This window comes from Acipenser ruthenus, chromosome 7 (assembly GCF_902713425.1).
Source record: "Acipenser ruthenus chromosome 7, fAciRut3.2 maternal haplotype, whole genome shotgun sequence".
In the NCBI taxonomy this organism is placed as follows: Eukaryota; Metazoa; Chordata; class Actinopteri; order Acipenseriformes; family Acipenseridae; genus Acipenser; species Acipenser ruthenus.
In genome coordinates this window covers 4,608,079-4,622,291 of record NC_081195.1, presented here as the reverse complement: position 1 = coordinate 4,622,291, position 14,213 = coordinate 4,608,079, and the positions used below count along the sequence as shown (strand labels likewise).

The window sequence follows — 14,213 nt, the reverse complement described above, 5'->3', positions numbered from 1 at the left end:
CTAAAAAAGAAGAAAAAAGAGTGAGAATGAAAGTTAATCACTATGAAATCAACTTTTTTTTAAAATTGTATTTATTTTTTGTCTCATTCAGTTAAATTCCTTTTTAAAGTTAAAGAATAAGTCACGATAAATGTCTCACACGTTTTCTGCCATTTGCAATCATTCTGAGTGGCTCTGGGTTCTGTTGCTCCAGTATTTAATTAATGTATTGTTTTCTCTATTTGCCTTCACCTGTGTTTTGAGCTGCTTTGAGAATCCCAAGTGCTGGAACTGAACAGCCTTCCTTGTTTCATTCAAGTCATGTATACATGTAGAGTAGGTGGGCTTGGCAGAGTTGAAGGCTCCATTGTCACATGGTTTTATATGAGAAGGCTGTTCAGTACCACACTTAGGATTCTCCATTATCTCTGGCAACAGATTTTTTTCTCATTGGCATGCCAGTACCATGCATGGTACTGGCATCTATAACGCATTAATTAGATCCTTGATGGTGGAATTCTGTAACTGACATAGTGTTTTTTTAACTTCGCTACCACACTAAGACAATGATGACTTAAAGACAACAGACCATCATTGTAAGACTGTGCTGCTCTTAACCCTCAATGTACTTAATGCTGACCTGTTCCTGGTCATACTTCACTCTGTCTCAGCTTGCCGGTTAGGTTTCAGCAATGGCATCTGAATTAGGTCTGAAATGACAGAGTACAAACAGCATGTCATCTCACACCTGCTTCTCTGTGCACGCATGTTTTAGTACAGGGAAATAATGGGACTGACATGCTGTGTAACAATTTATAATAGTACCATACAGTATTCAATACATGATCTTTTATGTAGAAAGCATTCCAATACTGCTGTTGATAGTGATTCAACATGCAGGTTGTAATAAGGTACACTTTGTACTGAAGGGGATGTTAACATCATTTAGTTTATAGTTTGTGGCAGACAAGGGCCAGCGGCAGTGAAAAGCCTTCTACCGTGGAGCATTGTAATGAAAACCCCCATTTGAGTCCCATGTCAAAGCTTTTTTGTGTGTCACAATGTGTTTCTGTAAAATCTAGCAGGCAGTCTAATTGCATTATATAGTTATTTACATCATTGTCAAGCTGGTGCGTTTTACATGTACATCTCGTAATTATAATTCAAAGGTTCATAGTTCTCCTTTCTTTTTTTAAAGGCACTAGGATGTTGCTACTTTCTTCATGAGACCTTGAAAAACATCCACCAGTTTGATTTTAAAGGTAAGAAATTCAAACTCTCTGCACTTGAGCTTGGGGATCTGACCGATTTACTTGTGGGTGTGAAATGCATCTTTTTAAGAATATCTTATTGGTTTTACCCCAGTTTTTACATCCAATCTGAAATGCTCAATTCCAATGTCACCTTACAGCTGCACCACTTTAGGAGGGCTGGAGGTCAGAGAACGTCCTCTGTTCCCACAGTCAAATCCTCCCCTCTTTTAGTTACCGAACCTAAGCAGTGGGTGCTCCCAAGCTCCTGCAGACTCCAGCCAGATGCCTTATCCTTAGTGGTCGCTGAAACGTACCTTTCTGGCACTATTATTTAATACCAAGTTATCATATCTAAGCATTTTTGGCCCAGCTGAAAGAGAAGCTGAAACAGAAGTCACTGCGTTTACAACATCAGGCTGTTTTCTATCATGGCTAACCTGGTCTCATGCCTAGAGAATTACCGGTAAAAAAATTAGCACACAGTAATATGTTTGCTTTGAATCTTTCTTGTGTGAGCCCCATCACTGATGAAAGGCCAATGAAAATTAAATTCAACACTTGGGGACACTGCCCATAATAAACATCTGTTGCATTTAGGTGACCAAGTGTCAGTAGATGGAGCAGTTTCAAGAGATGCATGTATGTATGTATGTATGTATGTATGTATGCATGCATCTATGTGTGTATTTGTCTACTATGTGCTGAATATCTAATGTATGAATAATAATGAACCTCTGGATATTTATAATACCGGTATTAAACTAATTGTTGCAATTTACATAACCACAATCCTATTATTACTTTTGTTTCCCTACCTAGCCAAAAAATACAAGAAGGTTACTGGTAAAGAGATATACTCTGATACGCTAGAAAGCACTCCAATGCTTGAAAAAGAGAAATTTCCACAAGACTACTTCCCTGGGGTATGTACTTTATCATTGGCCCTTTCTTTTAGCTTCATACTGTACTGTCGTCACATTACACCCAGCTCAGGCAGTGTGGCACATATGACAGTTCATAAAACACCAGCTCTAAAGCAGCTGGCAACACCACAAGAGCTTGTGCTAGAATCCAAATAGCTTTTCATGACATGTAACTAATAATCAGCATTCCGCACCATGGACTATTTAAGAAATCACCTGAATATGTAAAGGTAAAGGTCTAACACTCTCAATCTGCGTGATGTTCTGTATGGTAAACTGATCTGGGATTGCAATTCAGCACTAAGAATGGTCAACAATGTAAAACGTAAATAATTGTTTCTTACATAATTGGCAACACTGGCATAATATACTTTTACTATTGATGAATGTGAATGTTCTTCTACTACTAGAGTAGTAGTACTAAATACTACTACTACTACTACTACTACTACTAATAATGATAATAATGATAATAATTGCAAGAAACTTGGAAATACCATTTGGTTCTGCAGGTTGCAAATCCAGTTTTGTACAAAGTTAGTTAATAGGGTGATGGACAAGCTTGTTCACACCACTAAAGGTAAGGTGCTGCTGTAGTATTTCTCTCTTTCCTGAACATTTGTCATTCTAGAGTTATCAGAGAGTAGAACTGACCAGGCATGTTCCGTCATGTTAATTCACTGCACTGTATAGTCAGTGCCAGTCTAATCGGTATCCCCATTTTCTGTTTCAGAGTAGAGCCTTGCTTTTCCAGTCTGTTATGTTTCCAGGGTCTTGCTGCTGTCTCACTGTGAGAAAATGAGTTGAAGTAATAAAGACTACAGCCAATAGCTCTGCTATTGCAACCCGTGCCATGATGATTTTTCATCTCATAAATGACCTGTGCTTCAGCGGATAATGAAAATCTGTATGCACAAAAGGATCTATATTGGTTTAAGACATAGCTCCCCTCCTTTTTACTGCCACTTAAAGATTATCTAAAAGTAATTACATTGATTGAGGCATAATGCAATTGAAATAATTAAAAAAAAAAAAAAAAAGAAAACTAACAAAACTTTTCGTCTTGATTTATGGTCTCTTCTCTGCCAGGTTATGAATCTCAAATGATGCCTCTGGGAACAGCACTCTAGATAATGTTAGGCCATTTAAAAACAGCAGGTTTGTGTAGTTTATCAGAGCTATTTCTTTTTTTTTTTTTTTAAGCCCATAGTGAGAAACTGGTTGTTATCATAGATCACAGAACTGCTCAAACCTCTTATGAAAGATGAATTAATTTCACTAATGCTTTAATGCAAACCTTTCATGAGGAAGGCAGTCTGGCGATAACCTTAGCAAGGTTTCTCCTTTCTCAATGGTGATTTATGTTGTCTTTTAGTAGATGAAACCGCCTGTATTCGCAATCCATCTGCAGCCTAAAGGAATCCTATTAACAGAGACTCTGGGACCAGTCTTAATAAAATGTTAGGTTAAGAACGCTGTACCCCTGTTTTGAGAACACCGGGACAAACTAAATGCCACGTCTTGATAAAGCACTGCACATTCATCTGTAGACAATCTCTGAAAAGAAAAAAGAACTACAAATCCTCCCTCCTGCATGGTACGAATGGGTTTCACTGTTTGTATGGGGTTTGGGGTCAGAACTGTTACCTAAAGTGAAGCTTGTGTCTCTGGTTTAAATCTAGAAATAAGCAAACAAATCACTCATACAGCACACAGACCCCCACAGACCCCCACAGACCCAGGTATGTCACATGGAGACTAACCAAGGAGGGAAATCAAAAACGGTATGTGGGTTCTTTGTTGGTCGATTTAAAAAAAAAAAACCCAAAAACCAAAACTGAATTGACGTATGGAGCTTCACGTAAGAGTCAATAGCAATAAAACCTTTCTGCTAATGTCTGACATGTCTGCATCTGTATTACCCAATCAGACCTGTTTCTTTTCTATATCAGTCTCACAGGGGAAGCTCAAAATGTCTTTAGACAAATAAATAGCCTCTCTGTTAATAACGACATAGAAATCTACAGTATATGAGATTTGCTGTACTTCTTTTGTAAGACCAGTAAGTATGAAGATATGTTTGGTGAAAATGTCAAAGGCAATTTACCTGCTGAAAGTTGTTTTTTTTAGGATAACAACCCTTAATCACTTACCAGTGATCCATGTTTGCTATGTCAAGCTGGTACAGGAAAGATATTGTGGATTTATATAAACAACTCTATTTTGCAGTGGTCTTTCTTCTATTTGCTTTAAGTTATTTTGCAAAGACAGTAATACATATTTTGTATTCTGTTACTCCAGCCTGTCTGAAGGAGTGTGAGGAATATTTAAATCTTTATGTCACTAGTAAAGCCAGCTGTTCCAGACCCACCGTCTTTTTATTATTCATTTATTTACTCCAGTTCCTGCCACATGCCAGTCCTTATAAACCCTGCTGTTCCTTTAAGAAGCCAGTATTGCATCACAGGCTTGACCACTTTAATCATTCTCTTCCTTCTCCTCATGCTCTGGTCACTTCAATAAACCCCTGCTGGGTCACTTTTTAATTCGATATGGCCCTCTCTCTGCATGGAATGATAGAATAAAGATAAATGGAGGCACTGCATTGGACAATATCAATCATGGTTTGTGTGTATTACTTATTACTCACAGTGCAGTCTGACATTAACCCTTTGTAACCGCTCTCCTCCTGTTGATATTATATAGAGGGTTTGGTACTCCTGTGAAGCCCACCATGGTTATTTATGGGAATGGTCTTGTGGGTAGATTTAAAAGGTCAGTGATAAAAACAAAAAAAAACCTTCAGCCTGCTTGTGTTGTGACATTTGATATGAGTATCAATGGACACTGCTAGAGTTTATGGACTGCTTGCTACATGTAATGAAAAATCTATTTGACAACACCCCCTATCCCCTCTCCTTGGGCTGGGGGGGGGGGGGGACCTTGATAATGATTGGCTTAGCTGAGGACCTGCTGCTGATCAAGCGACTTCATCAACTAATGAAGAGACCAAGGCTTGTCGTCCTGTGACCTTTAACTAAAGAACTCAGTCCTTTGACCCTTGAGGGGGACCAACTGTGATTAAAATGTGTAAGCAATATAAATCGGTGCTGGACTTCACTATGGATTGACAAACGCTATATAAAGCCAAGAAACACCTACATTGAGCTGTTAAATAAACTGTAATAGGATAAGGATAAATGTAAGAGAATATTACATCGTGAAGGATTGCAGACATACTCACTTACAAGACCAAAGGTGTCACGCTTTATAGTTGTCTGAAACGCTGAGCTTTTTTTCAAAATTATTCTTCTAATAACTGAAGACGCAAGTCATTTTAAAGATCAGTCTACCTGAAGTGTAATATATCAGCAATGAATTGAAACTGCAAATTGTAATGAGAAATTTGAGGGAGAGGATTCTCAAATAACAGACACATTATAGGTAGTAAGTGGAATTTGAACATTGTACAGAATTAATATGTGGTAGTCAACACAATACATTGGGATACAATGTATTTTATTCTTTACAATTTAAATGCAATCAGCGGTATTTCCTAACTATTTCAATTTATTGACAATTTGTCTACAAGTGTCACATTAAAGAAGATACTGTTAATTCTGCACCTCGAGTAAACTTGGTGAATACATTTGTATGCACCCAAGGCTGTGTAAAATGATAGCTGATAGCATTCCACTAGGAACTCATAAGAAATGATGAATTCAAGGCAGCTTTGTCATCCATCTAATAAGGAGCTTGAATAAATCAGGAATGATCAGATTTGGTGTCAGAAGGAGGTGATAAATGCTAATGGTGTGATTGTAGTTAATGTCTCTTTAAACTAAATTTTGCCACATTTTAATAAAAGGGCCATATCGTGCAAAGAGCTGGTGGCACCCCCTCCCCCCTCCCTTTCCTGCTTAATACTGTGAAACATCCAGTCACTGCTTTATTATGAAGATTCATTTACAAAAATACTCTTTAAAATGAATATACAAAACTTTTCAATATAATAGATCATCTTTACTTATAACTTAATCGCATTGAGCATCTTTAATACTGTGTATGCATGGCACCAGTTGGGCTTCATATAATAACTTTTCTAAATACAATTCTACTTTCTGATAAAATTATTATTTTTCTTTTCTTTCACACGGGTGTAGACACATTAGTAGCAAGTGGCTAAATGTTTTCTGAAAGTCCATATGGATTAATTCTAGTATACTGATGTCACTTAATTTGATTTAGTTCATCTTGCAGTAATGCAGATGGAAGCATGTGAAATGTAATCAGGTACCTTTTATGCATACATTTATAACATATGTGGTTTTTGAGTTTATTAATGCATGCAGTCAATTTGTAATTATGTGGCCCAGCCATTAAGTAGTTTATTTAGCACTTCAATTTTCATTTAGAAGATGGGCTTGATTATATTACGTGCAGAAGGTACTTAATCTTATTTATTTATTTATTTATTTATTTATTTATTTATTTATTTATTTATTATTTTTTAATTCATGTCTCATAATTGATAACAGTGTTTTTCAGAAGTAATATACATTTAAATATCAATATCTGACATATTTTTATCGGTTTATGCAATATACTGTGATGTTTTATATATAGTACCCTTGGTGAAAAATTGTAGGTGAAGTGAAATAATAAGCAATTCAAGGTTTCTAATATTTAAATAGCATGTAGCTTCAAAAATGTTAATTGCTTTTTTTTTTTTTTTTTTTACATTTACCTTAAAGCTCAAAGGCAGGTAATAACTCAATATGGGAGCAAAGAACCCTGGACCTTCTCGATTGATCGCAAAAATTAAAAATAATCATTTAAAAAAATAGTTAGGGAAATATAAATAAAATGACATTTGAATGTACTCAGGATACACTGTTTGAAATATTAGTATATGACTATATATACCTATAATTACCTTTTTATAATACAGATTGTTTTGATGTTCCAATCAGCTGACACCCTGGGATCCTTCAAGAAGCTGCGTGATGAGATTCTGGGATCAATAAGCTACTAACAACCAAACGAGCAAGATGGGCCGAATGGCCTTCTCTCGTTTGTAAACTTTCTTATGTTCTTATGTACTGTTTTTTAATGATGTTTTCTTCCACAGTGTAAATGGTCCAGAAAAGGCTTCATCAGAACACGATGGTCAGTTGCTGATTGGTAGGTTTACCACTCCAATTTGCTATTCATCTATCCACTTATTCAAAGAGATTGCATTGAGTCTTCATTTAAAGTCAAGAGTCTTTGTAGAGTGCGAGTTTGGGTCTACTTGTACACTGTGCAGTGAATTGGTCTATTGGATTAGGCATAATCGTATTACTCAAGAAGCTGCATATGACAGATGACACAAGGCATTACATGAGGAAGAACCTGCATTTGATGAATATCAGTGTTTTCTTCTCAGGAGAGGTAATTTAATATAAAGATGACATGAGAAGAGAGAAATGTAATAGCTATAAGAGGGAAGTAAAGGAATTGAGGGCTGAATTGTGAAAGGCAGGCCCCAAGTGATTATGAATATATCAGAAATATTTCAGTGGAAAACAGAACATTATAATTCATGTCAGTGTCTGTCAAAACAGCAAATAATGCAAGAAACCTATCCATCATAAACCACACAAAACTTTGTTTAGTCAAATACAGTATAAGAATCAAAATATGTAATGTCTTCTTGAGATACCACAGGCAGACCCAAAGACAAATATGGAATAACTAAATGATGATTTGTGAGCAATGCTTGCTGGGGGGAAGAAATAAAATCTTACAGACATACGCTGTTTATGTCTTCCAATCATTTGTTTTTGCTTAAGTAATCAATATAAGATATGTATTTAATTATCTGGTCAAACAAAAAAAAAAGAAGAATACTTTTTGTTCCATTTTGTGTGCCTATTATTATATAATGTTCATGTAGATAATATGTAGGTTCAGGTAGATTTTATAGCTTGTCAGTGTAGCCATGAGAAACCTCATAACTCCAGTGTTAAACAAACCTAAAGCACATGCTGTAGTTTCATTATTACGCTTTATCTGTAATATCTAAAGGTACAGTATGTTGACTTTTACATTTATAATTAAAAAAAAACAATCAAAAAAACACTGTAAGAAAGGTCTGCTGTGCCTTAAAACAGAGGGGGTGAACCCAAGCCTCTGCTTTTCTTAGGTGGAATTGGATTCTGCAATTACGGTGGATATAAAGCGCTGAGTTATGGGGTTTAACTCCTGCAGAGGTTAATTTCCAGTCTAAGTCTGGGGGCATTTCCACGATGACTCACTATGTGATGGTTGTTTTCTTGACAGTGCTTTTGACTTGGTGAACATTCATCTTTTCCATGATGCTTCCAATTTGATTGCTTGGGAAACCAGCCCATCAGTTTATTCAGGAACGCGGCAGAAAGCGATGGGTTACATTCTAGATCGGTAAGACTCTTTAGTATGCATTTCTCTTTGTTCATTTTTTAATAAATAAGAAACCATGTCAACTTAAATCTGAACTGTCACATAATAACCTGCACCTGTTTGCCTTGGTGCCTCTAGAAGTCCTGAGATGTGCAGTGAAGTAACACAGTAAAATGTATTTGATTTTTGATAAGCGGTTTGCATTGGTACATGTAATCCAGGTGAGGTAAAATAAGAGCTATTTTTGTCCAGCACGATGGCCTCCCTAAGGTCAAAGTGTGTCAATCGGGTCCAAAAAATGGCCTACTTTCTGTTTTGTAACATGTTTTTAAAAATGTAAAAACTTAAAAGAGACAACCCCCCTCCACCCCAGTATAATAAGGTAAGTACAAGGTAAAAAGCCTGGAATATCAATGCATCCTGGTTTGTGGTTGTTTAAGTTCTTTACCTCCAGAGAAGAGCAAACATATCACAATGGAAAATCATCTAGCTTGTGAAGTACAGAAAAAGTAGTCAAATTGCCACTTATGTTGGTTAAAACAAGGTCATTTAGCTTCTCCAGAAAAAAAAAATGTGATCTGGAGTATTCAGGGGCATTGTATTTAAATTTCCGTTATGTGTGTTCTGTGTTACGCATAGCACCCCCTTGTGGATGCTATTTGAATTACTCAAGGAAATTATTATTATTATTATTATTATTATTATTATTATTATTATTATTATTATTATTATTATTATTTTAAATTCATACACTTGTTTTGAGATGTATGGTAATTGTCAATGAATAGGAGCAGTCACTGGAAACAAGAATGGTTGTGACTGATTCAAGCCTGCCTTTTCCTGGATAGATCAGATAATAAAGAGTAGCAGGTTGCATATTCAGGTGACAAGAAAATTACGTGTTAAGCATTGATCAGAAAGTTGCCATACTTTTTAAAAATATATTTTAAAACTTATTTTCATATATTTTACTTCAGAGTAAAACTAGATGTTAAAATAACAGACTATTGAATACTGTAGGCCTAAGCTACTGATCAATCTTTTGTTGAGAGAAAAAACTTTGCCTGCCAGGTTTAACAAATTGCTACCTAGAGACCTCCCACGAAGCAGTAGCAAGTCAGAAGGTAATAGCATTTTAAAGTTCTTGTGCCCAGGAGCCACAATGTATATCATTAAAATGTGACAATGCCAAAGTTGTCGAAATCCCTCCGTCAAGCCATCACGTCTCCCCCCCCCCACTCCCCCAAAAAAAAGAAAGAAAAAAGAAACTTGGAATTTTGCACTGCGGCACCGCACTGGGGCCACATTCCGCATGAATCACTCATTTTGAGTGAGCAGCCGGCCACAGATCCGGACCTCCGTCTTGAAGCAGTGGGCCGAGCCACACAATAGGAGAGTTCTGTAGGAGCAGTGAATAATAGGCAAGTCCTTTCATCGGAGCTGCTAACCTTTTGGCAGCCACCAGCAAACACTATTCTGATCCGCTGATCGGGGAGGACAATACACTGAAGCTCACTTTGAATGAGCGTTACCACCAACAGTGTCCCCATTCAGGAAGGTTTTGGGAACCGTCTTTGCCCATTGTCTGCCCTCACTCCTTCCAAAAAGTAGGAAAAAGGGAAAGTGAGAATATCTATAGTGCAAAAACTTTTTTTTTACCCTCTCCCCCTCTGCTCTAATCTCTCTTTAAAGCGTTGTAGATCTACATTTCCAGCTGAGCTACAGTAGCTATTTGGTGCTGGATAATCACAGGCGAGAGAGGTTTCAAGCTGGGCCTTTGAATCCCCCTTATCTGCATTGAACTAATAATGCAGATTTAGTGCCATTGAAAACAAATCTGATAAGTCTTTTCCTCCCAAGCCTTTAAACTGCTAAACAGTGTTTATCGGCAAAACGCTTCAAGGCTGGGGAACAATGTTGAGAAGGAACACAGTTTAGTGAGCTAAACTTTCATTGAATTAGATCAGACCAGCTTCTCACAGTTTGTATCTGTTTTTATTGAACTAAGTGAAGCGTCACTAATATGTGTGTCTGTCAGTGAATGCAGATTCTTGGAGCTTACACCGTCTAATTATTTTGTGGCATTTTTTAAAACTTTGGCTAATATTTTTTGACCTGCATTTCAGAGATACTTTGTTTGAACACAGATACCCTGTGACAGCTTTGTTTAAATTGTTTTCTCTAAATGTCTTGTAAAATCCAGGTGCATTCTGGTTTGTGTTTGTTGATTTTCCTTTGTATTTCCTGCGCAATAACCATATTTGATTTTATATATATATATATATATATATATATATATATTAGCAAGTGACAGTGCTTCTGTTGCCTTTTGAAATTGGCCCTGGCCTAGTTCAACAGAAACATTTTTACATTACAACTGTGAAATCTTGACATAAAGCACCCCTTTGTCCCCCTCATTATTTTCTCACAAATATAGTCTATTGTGACATAGCTGAAGTTAATTTGATCAACATTGGGACATTTAACTTTTATGTTCAGTCAAAAGAGCTGTTTCATGCTCATTTCGGGCATTCAAAAGAAATGATTGCCAGAAAAATAATGTTACCATTAACAATTCAGGGCAATTAGTTTCCCAGGGAGAGTCGAGGTGATGCACAGGCTCCACACAACAATTCTTTGTCATTTTATGGATGCTCATCAGTCAACTGTCACCGCTTTTCAAAGACCCCTCCAATCTAAATGTTTCTTTTTGGGCTTTTCCCAGAACAAGCAGCTGAATGAAGGAATAAAGGCTACTCGGTTTCCTAGCAAAAGACATATTCAGCTCTGAGGAGGCTGGTGTAATGCGAGGGGGTTCTTGATGAAGATGGGTGATAGTTAATGTCTTTTTTTTTTTTTTTTTTCTGCAGTTTGATGACCCTTCATCTGCTGGTTCATATCTGTTGTAAAGTTTTAAATGGCTCTTAGGATTGTCACTTTTCACACAGGGAATGTGCAAATGAACATCCTCCTGTGAAACTAGGCTGATAGCCAACCTGACTCTGAATCTTGTCTCTTTTGTCCTAGGGTCAGTTAAGTCCCCCCCATTAGTTGGTCCGGTTAGTTAGAGGTAAATATCTGCTGTCAGATGGTATATCCAGACCGTTTCCAAGGTCTCTGTTGAATGGGGAATTAATGTCATGTAAGGCTGACTTACTGAACTGGCTTTTCACCTTGGGGGGGCCCTGTGTTGGGATCTTAGAAACTAAGCCAACTCCAAGCTGACAGCATCAGAAGTAAATGCAGTCTTACAACCATTTTCTCTCCAGGGTATTGCAAATTGTTCTGTTTTGGTAATCTCTGCTACAATGGACCAGAAGATGGAGATTGTGAAGAATGTAAGTTGCGAATACAGAACAGTGTGTGGGGGGCTGTGTGACATAGTCTACCTTTATATTGTTAGACTGTTGCATTCCAAAACTGAAATGCAGTCTTAAGTATGCAAAGAATCTGAATGTTTTCTTAAAGCATTTTAAAATATTTTAAAATCAAAAGCTGTAAACCAGTATGACATATATATATATATATATATATATATATATATATATATATATATATATATATATATATATATATAGATACGCACACACACAGACACACACACATTTATATTATGTTACACATGGTGTCTGTTGTATTCTAAAAATGAGTGGTATCGATGGCCCTTAGTACAAGAATCTGTAAGAACCTCTGGTTACAAACTCAAACATGTTTTTATTGGTTTCAAGTTCAAGTTGATGGTGTCAGTTCTGTGAGTGAAATACTGTCAAAACTCTTACTCCATGTAGGAAGCTATCTAACGTAGTATGACTGATTTAATTGGAAGCAGCATTACTGCAAGCCTGTTATTCCCTCACCCTTATGATCTAAACATAAACATCTATAACTATTGAAGCACAGTACTTATTGGTTTACAAGGAAATCAAAATAAATGAATATTAAAATGGACATCTTCCAATTTAGGAGGCATCCATTAAACGTATTACCGTGTAAAGGGTTATAAAATGAGTACTCTCTTTGCTAATGTACAGAAGCTTGTGTAAATGACAGGGTGTTCGTTTTAAGCATCGAGCATCCTTGCCTTTTATTATGGCAATAAATTAGGTTTGGTTGTAATGAGGCTTGCAAATCCATAGCACGTAAATAAATGGGACGAGTAACCATGTGGTGTAATTTAGCATATGCTGGAATAATGTTCTGTAAATATACATAATGTAATGTCAGCTGTGGGTTATCAAGAATAAACCATCAACTACAGTTAGATAGACTTTACTTTATAGACCTCTAAAATAACCCGAGTACATTGAAAGTCAGTTGCAAGAGAATTATTATTTTTTTTAATTATCATTAGATAATTATCAGATATATTACAGAACAGAAATTGGCCCTTATTAGAAGGTATTGTGCTTTTGTATGAGTTCACTTAATTATAACACTGTATTTCAAAAAGAGTTATGCTCTTTACAAAATGCAGTTACAAGTTCAAACGTTCTCTTATTGTAGGAAAGGTGGCATTTTGCGCTGTTTGGTTTGATTTTGACTGCTCAAACCGTGCAAAACGATAACTCTTATAAAAACCCTACACACAATGTTGTTCTATGCATGAGACGTCACATCTGTACACAGTATAAGGTGTAGAAGAATTCTGACAAACCCTAAACAGTGATTTGATGAATTTCTCATGTGTGATTTAGAATCTTAGGAATAATGATTGGCTACGGTTGTTTATTTGAGTAAGGGAGGGGGGCTGTATCCTGAATGGAGGGCTCTGAAGGGAAATACCATTTTTCTTGGTGAGTAATTGCATTAGAATCACTGACATTGGAATCCCTGATGTGTGTGTGTGTAACAACACCCAAGTGTTCTCTTCACATAGTTCTAAAGTGTACAGTAGTTGTTTTTGTTTTTTTGTTTTGTTTTTTAAATCCCCCAAACTGGCCGGGCAGTATCTTGTGGTTGAAGCTGTCTTTGCCGTTCATGTCTGTGTCCGGTAACCTTTCAGTGACCTTCCCTGACAGTTTGCTGTGCTCCTCCTCACTCCTATTCTAGTGTGTGTGAATTCAGAGACAACAATGCCTTGCTATTTCATATGGAACGTGTGCAAATGCTGCTGTTGTCTGAAACATTGGGGTCACTGTTATACACTAGAGCATTCAGGATTTACTAAAAACTATCACTATTGTATTATATTAAATACATATATATGATTCTTCGTTTAATAGGTTAAAGCAGTGTGTAATCATAAAAATATATTATTTAATATTGCTCCCAATAATATTAAGTATCATTATTACAACTCCTGGTCCTAGGGTCTCAATGCAAGGTGACAGAGCTTTTAGCTTGGAAAATCCTGCTGCAGCTTATTAGGGAGTCTGAGATTGGGACAGTTTTTAAATGTCACCTTAAGATTTATTTGTTTGATTTGAAATTAAATTGATTAAACAAATATTTGTAAAATGCTTTGGGATGGCCTTGGTCATAAAAGAGCTATATAAAGTGAAATGTTTTATTATTAGTGAAATTATTATTATTATTATTATTATTATTATTATTATTATTATTATTATTATTATTATTATTATTATTATTATTGTAAAGGATCTGTAAAACAACAAATACCAATTGAATGATGAAA

At 36.2% G+C, this 14,213-nt stretch overlaps 1 protein-coding gene across 1 annotated transcript in view; it reads left to right on the top strand.

Moving 5' to 3' along the window:
• LOC117414695 (inositol polyphosphate-5-phosphatase A) overlaps nt 1-14,213 on the top strand; it is a 133,276-nt gene that overhangs the window by 74,967 nt on the left and 44,096 nt on the right. The window contains exons 5-8 of the mRNA XM_034024461.3: nt 1,178-1,241; nt 2,052-2,155; nt 7,287-7,339; nt 8,480-8,599. Of these exons, the coding sequence (XP_033880352.1) occupies nt 1,178-1,241; nt 2,052-2,155; nt 7,287-7,339; nt 8,480-8,599 (341 nt within the window). The remainder of the gene's footprint in view (nt 1-1,177; nt 1,242-2,051; nt 2,156-7,286; nt 7,340-8,479; nt 8,600-14,213) is intronic.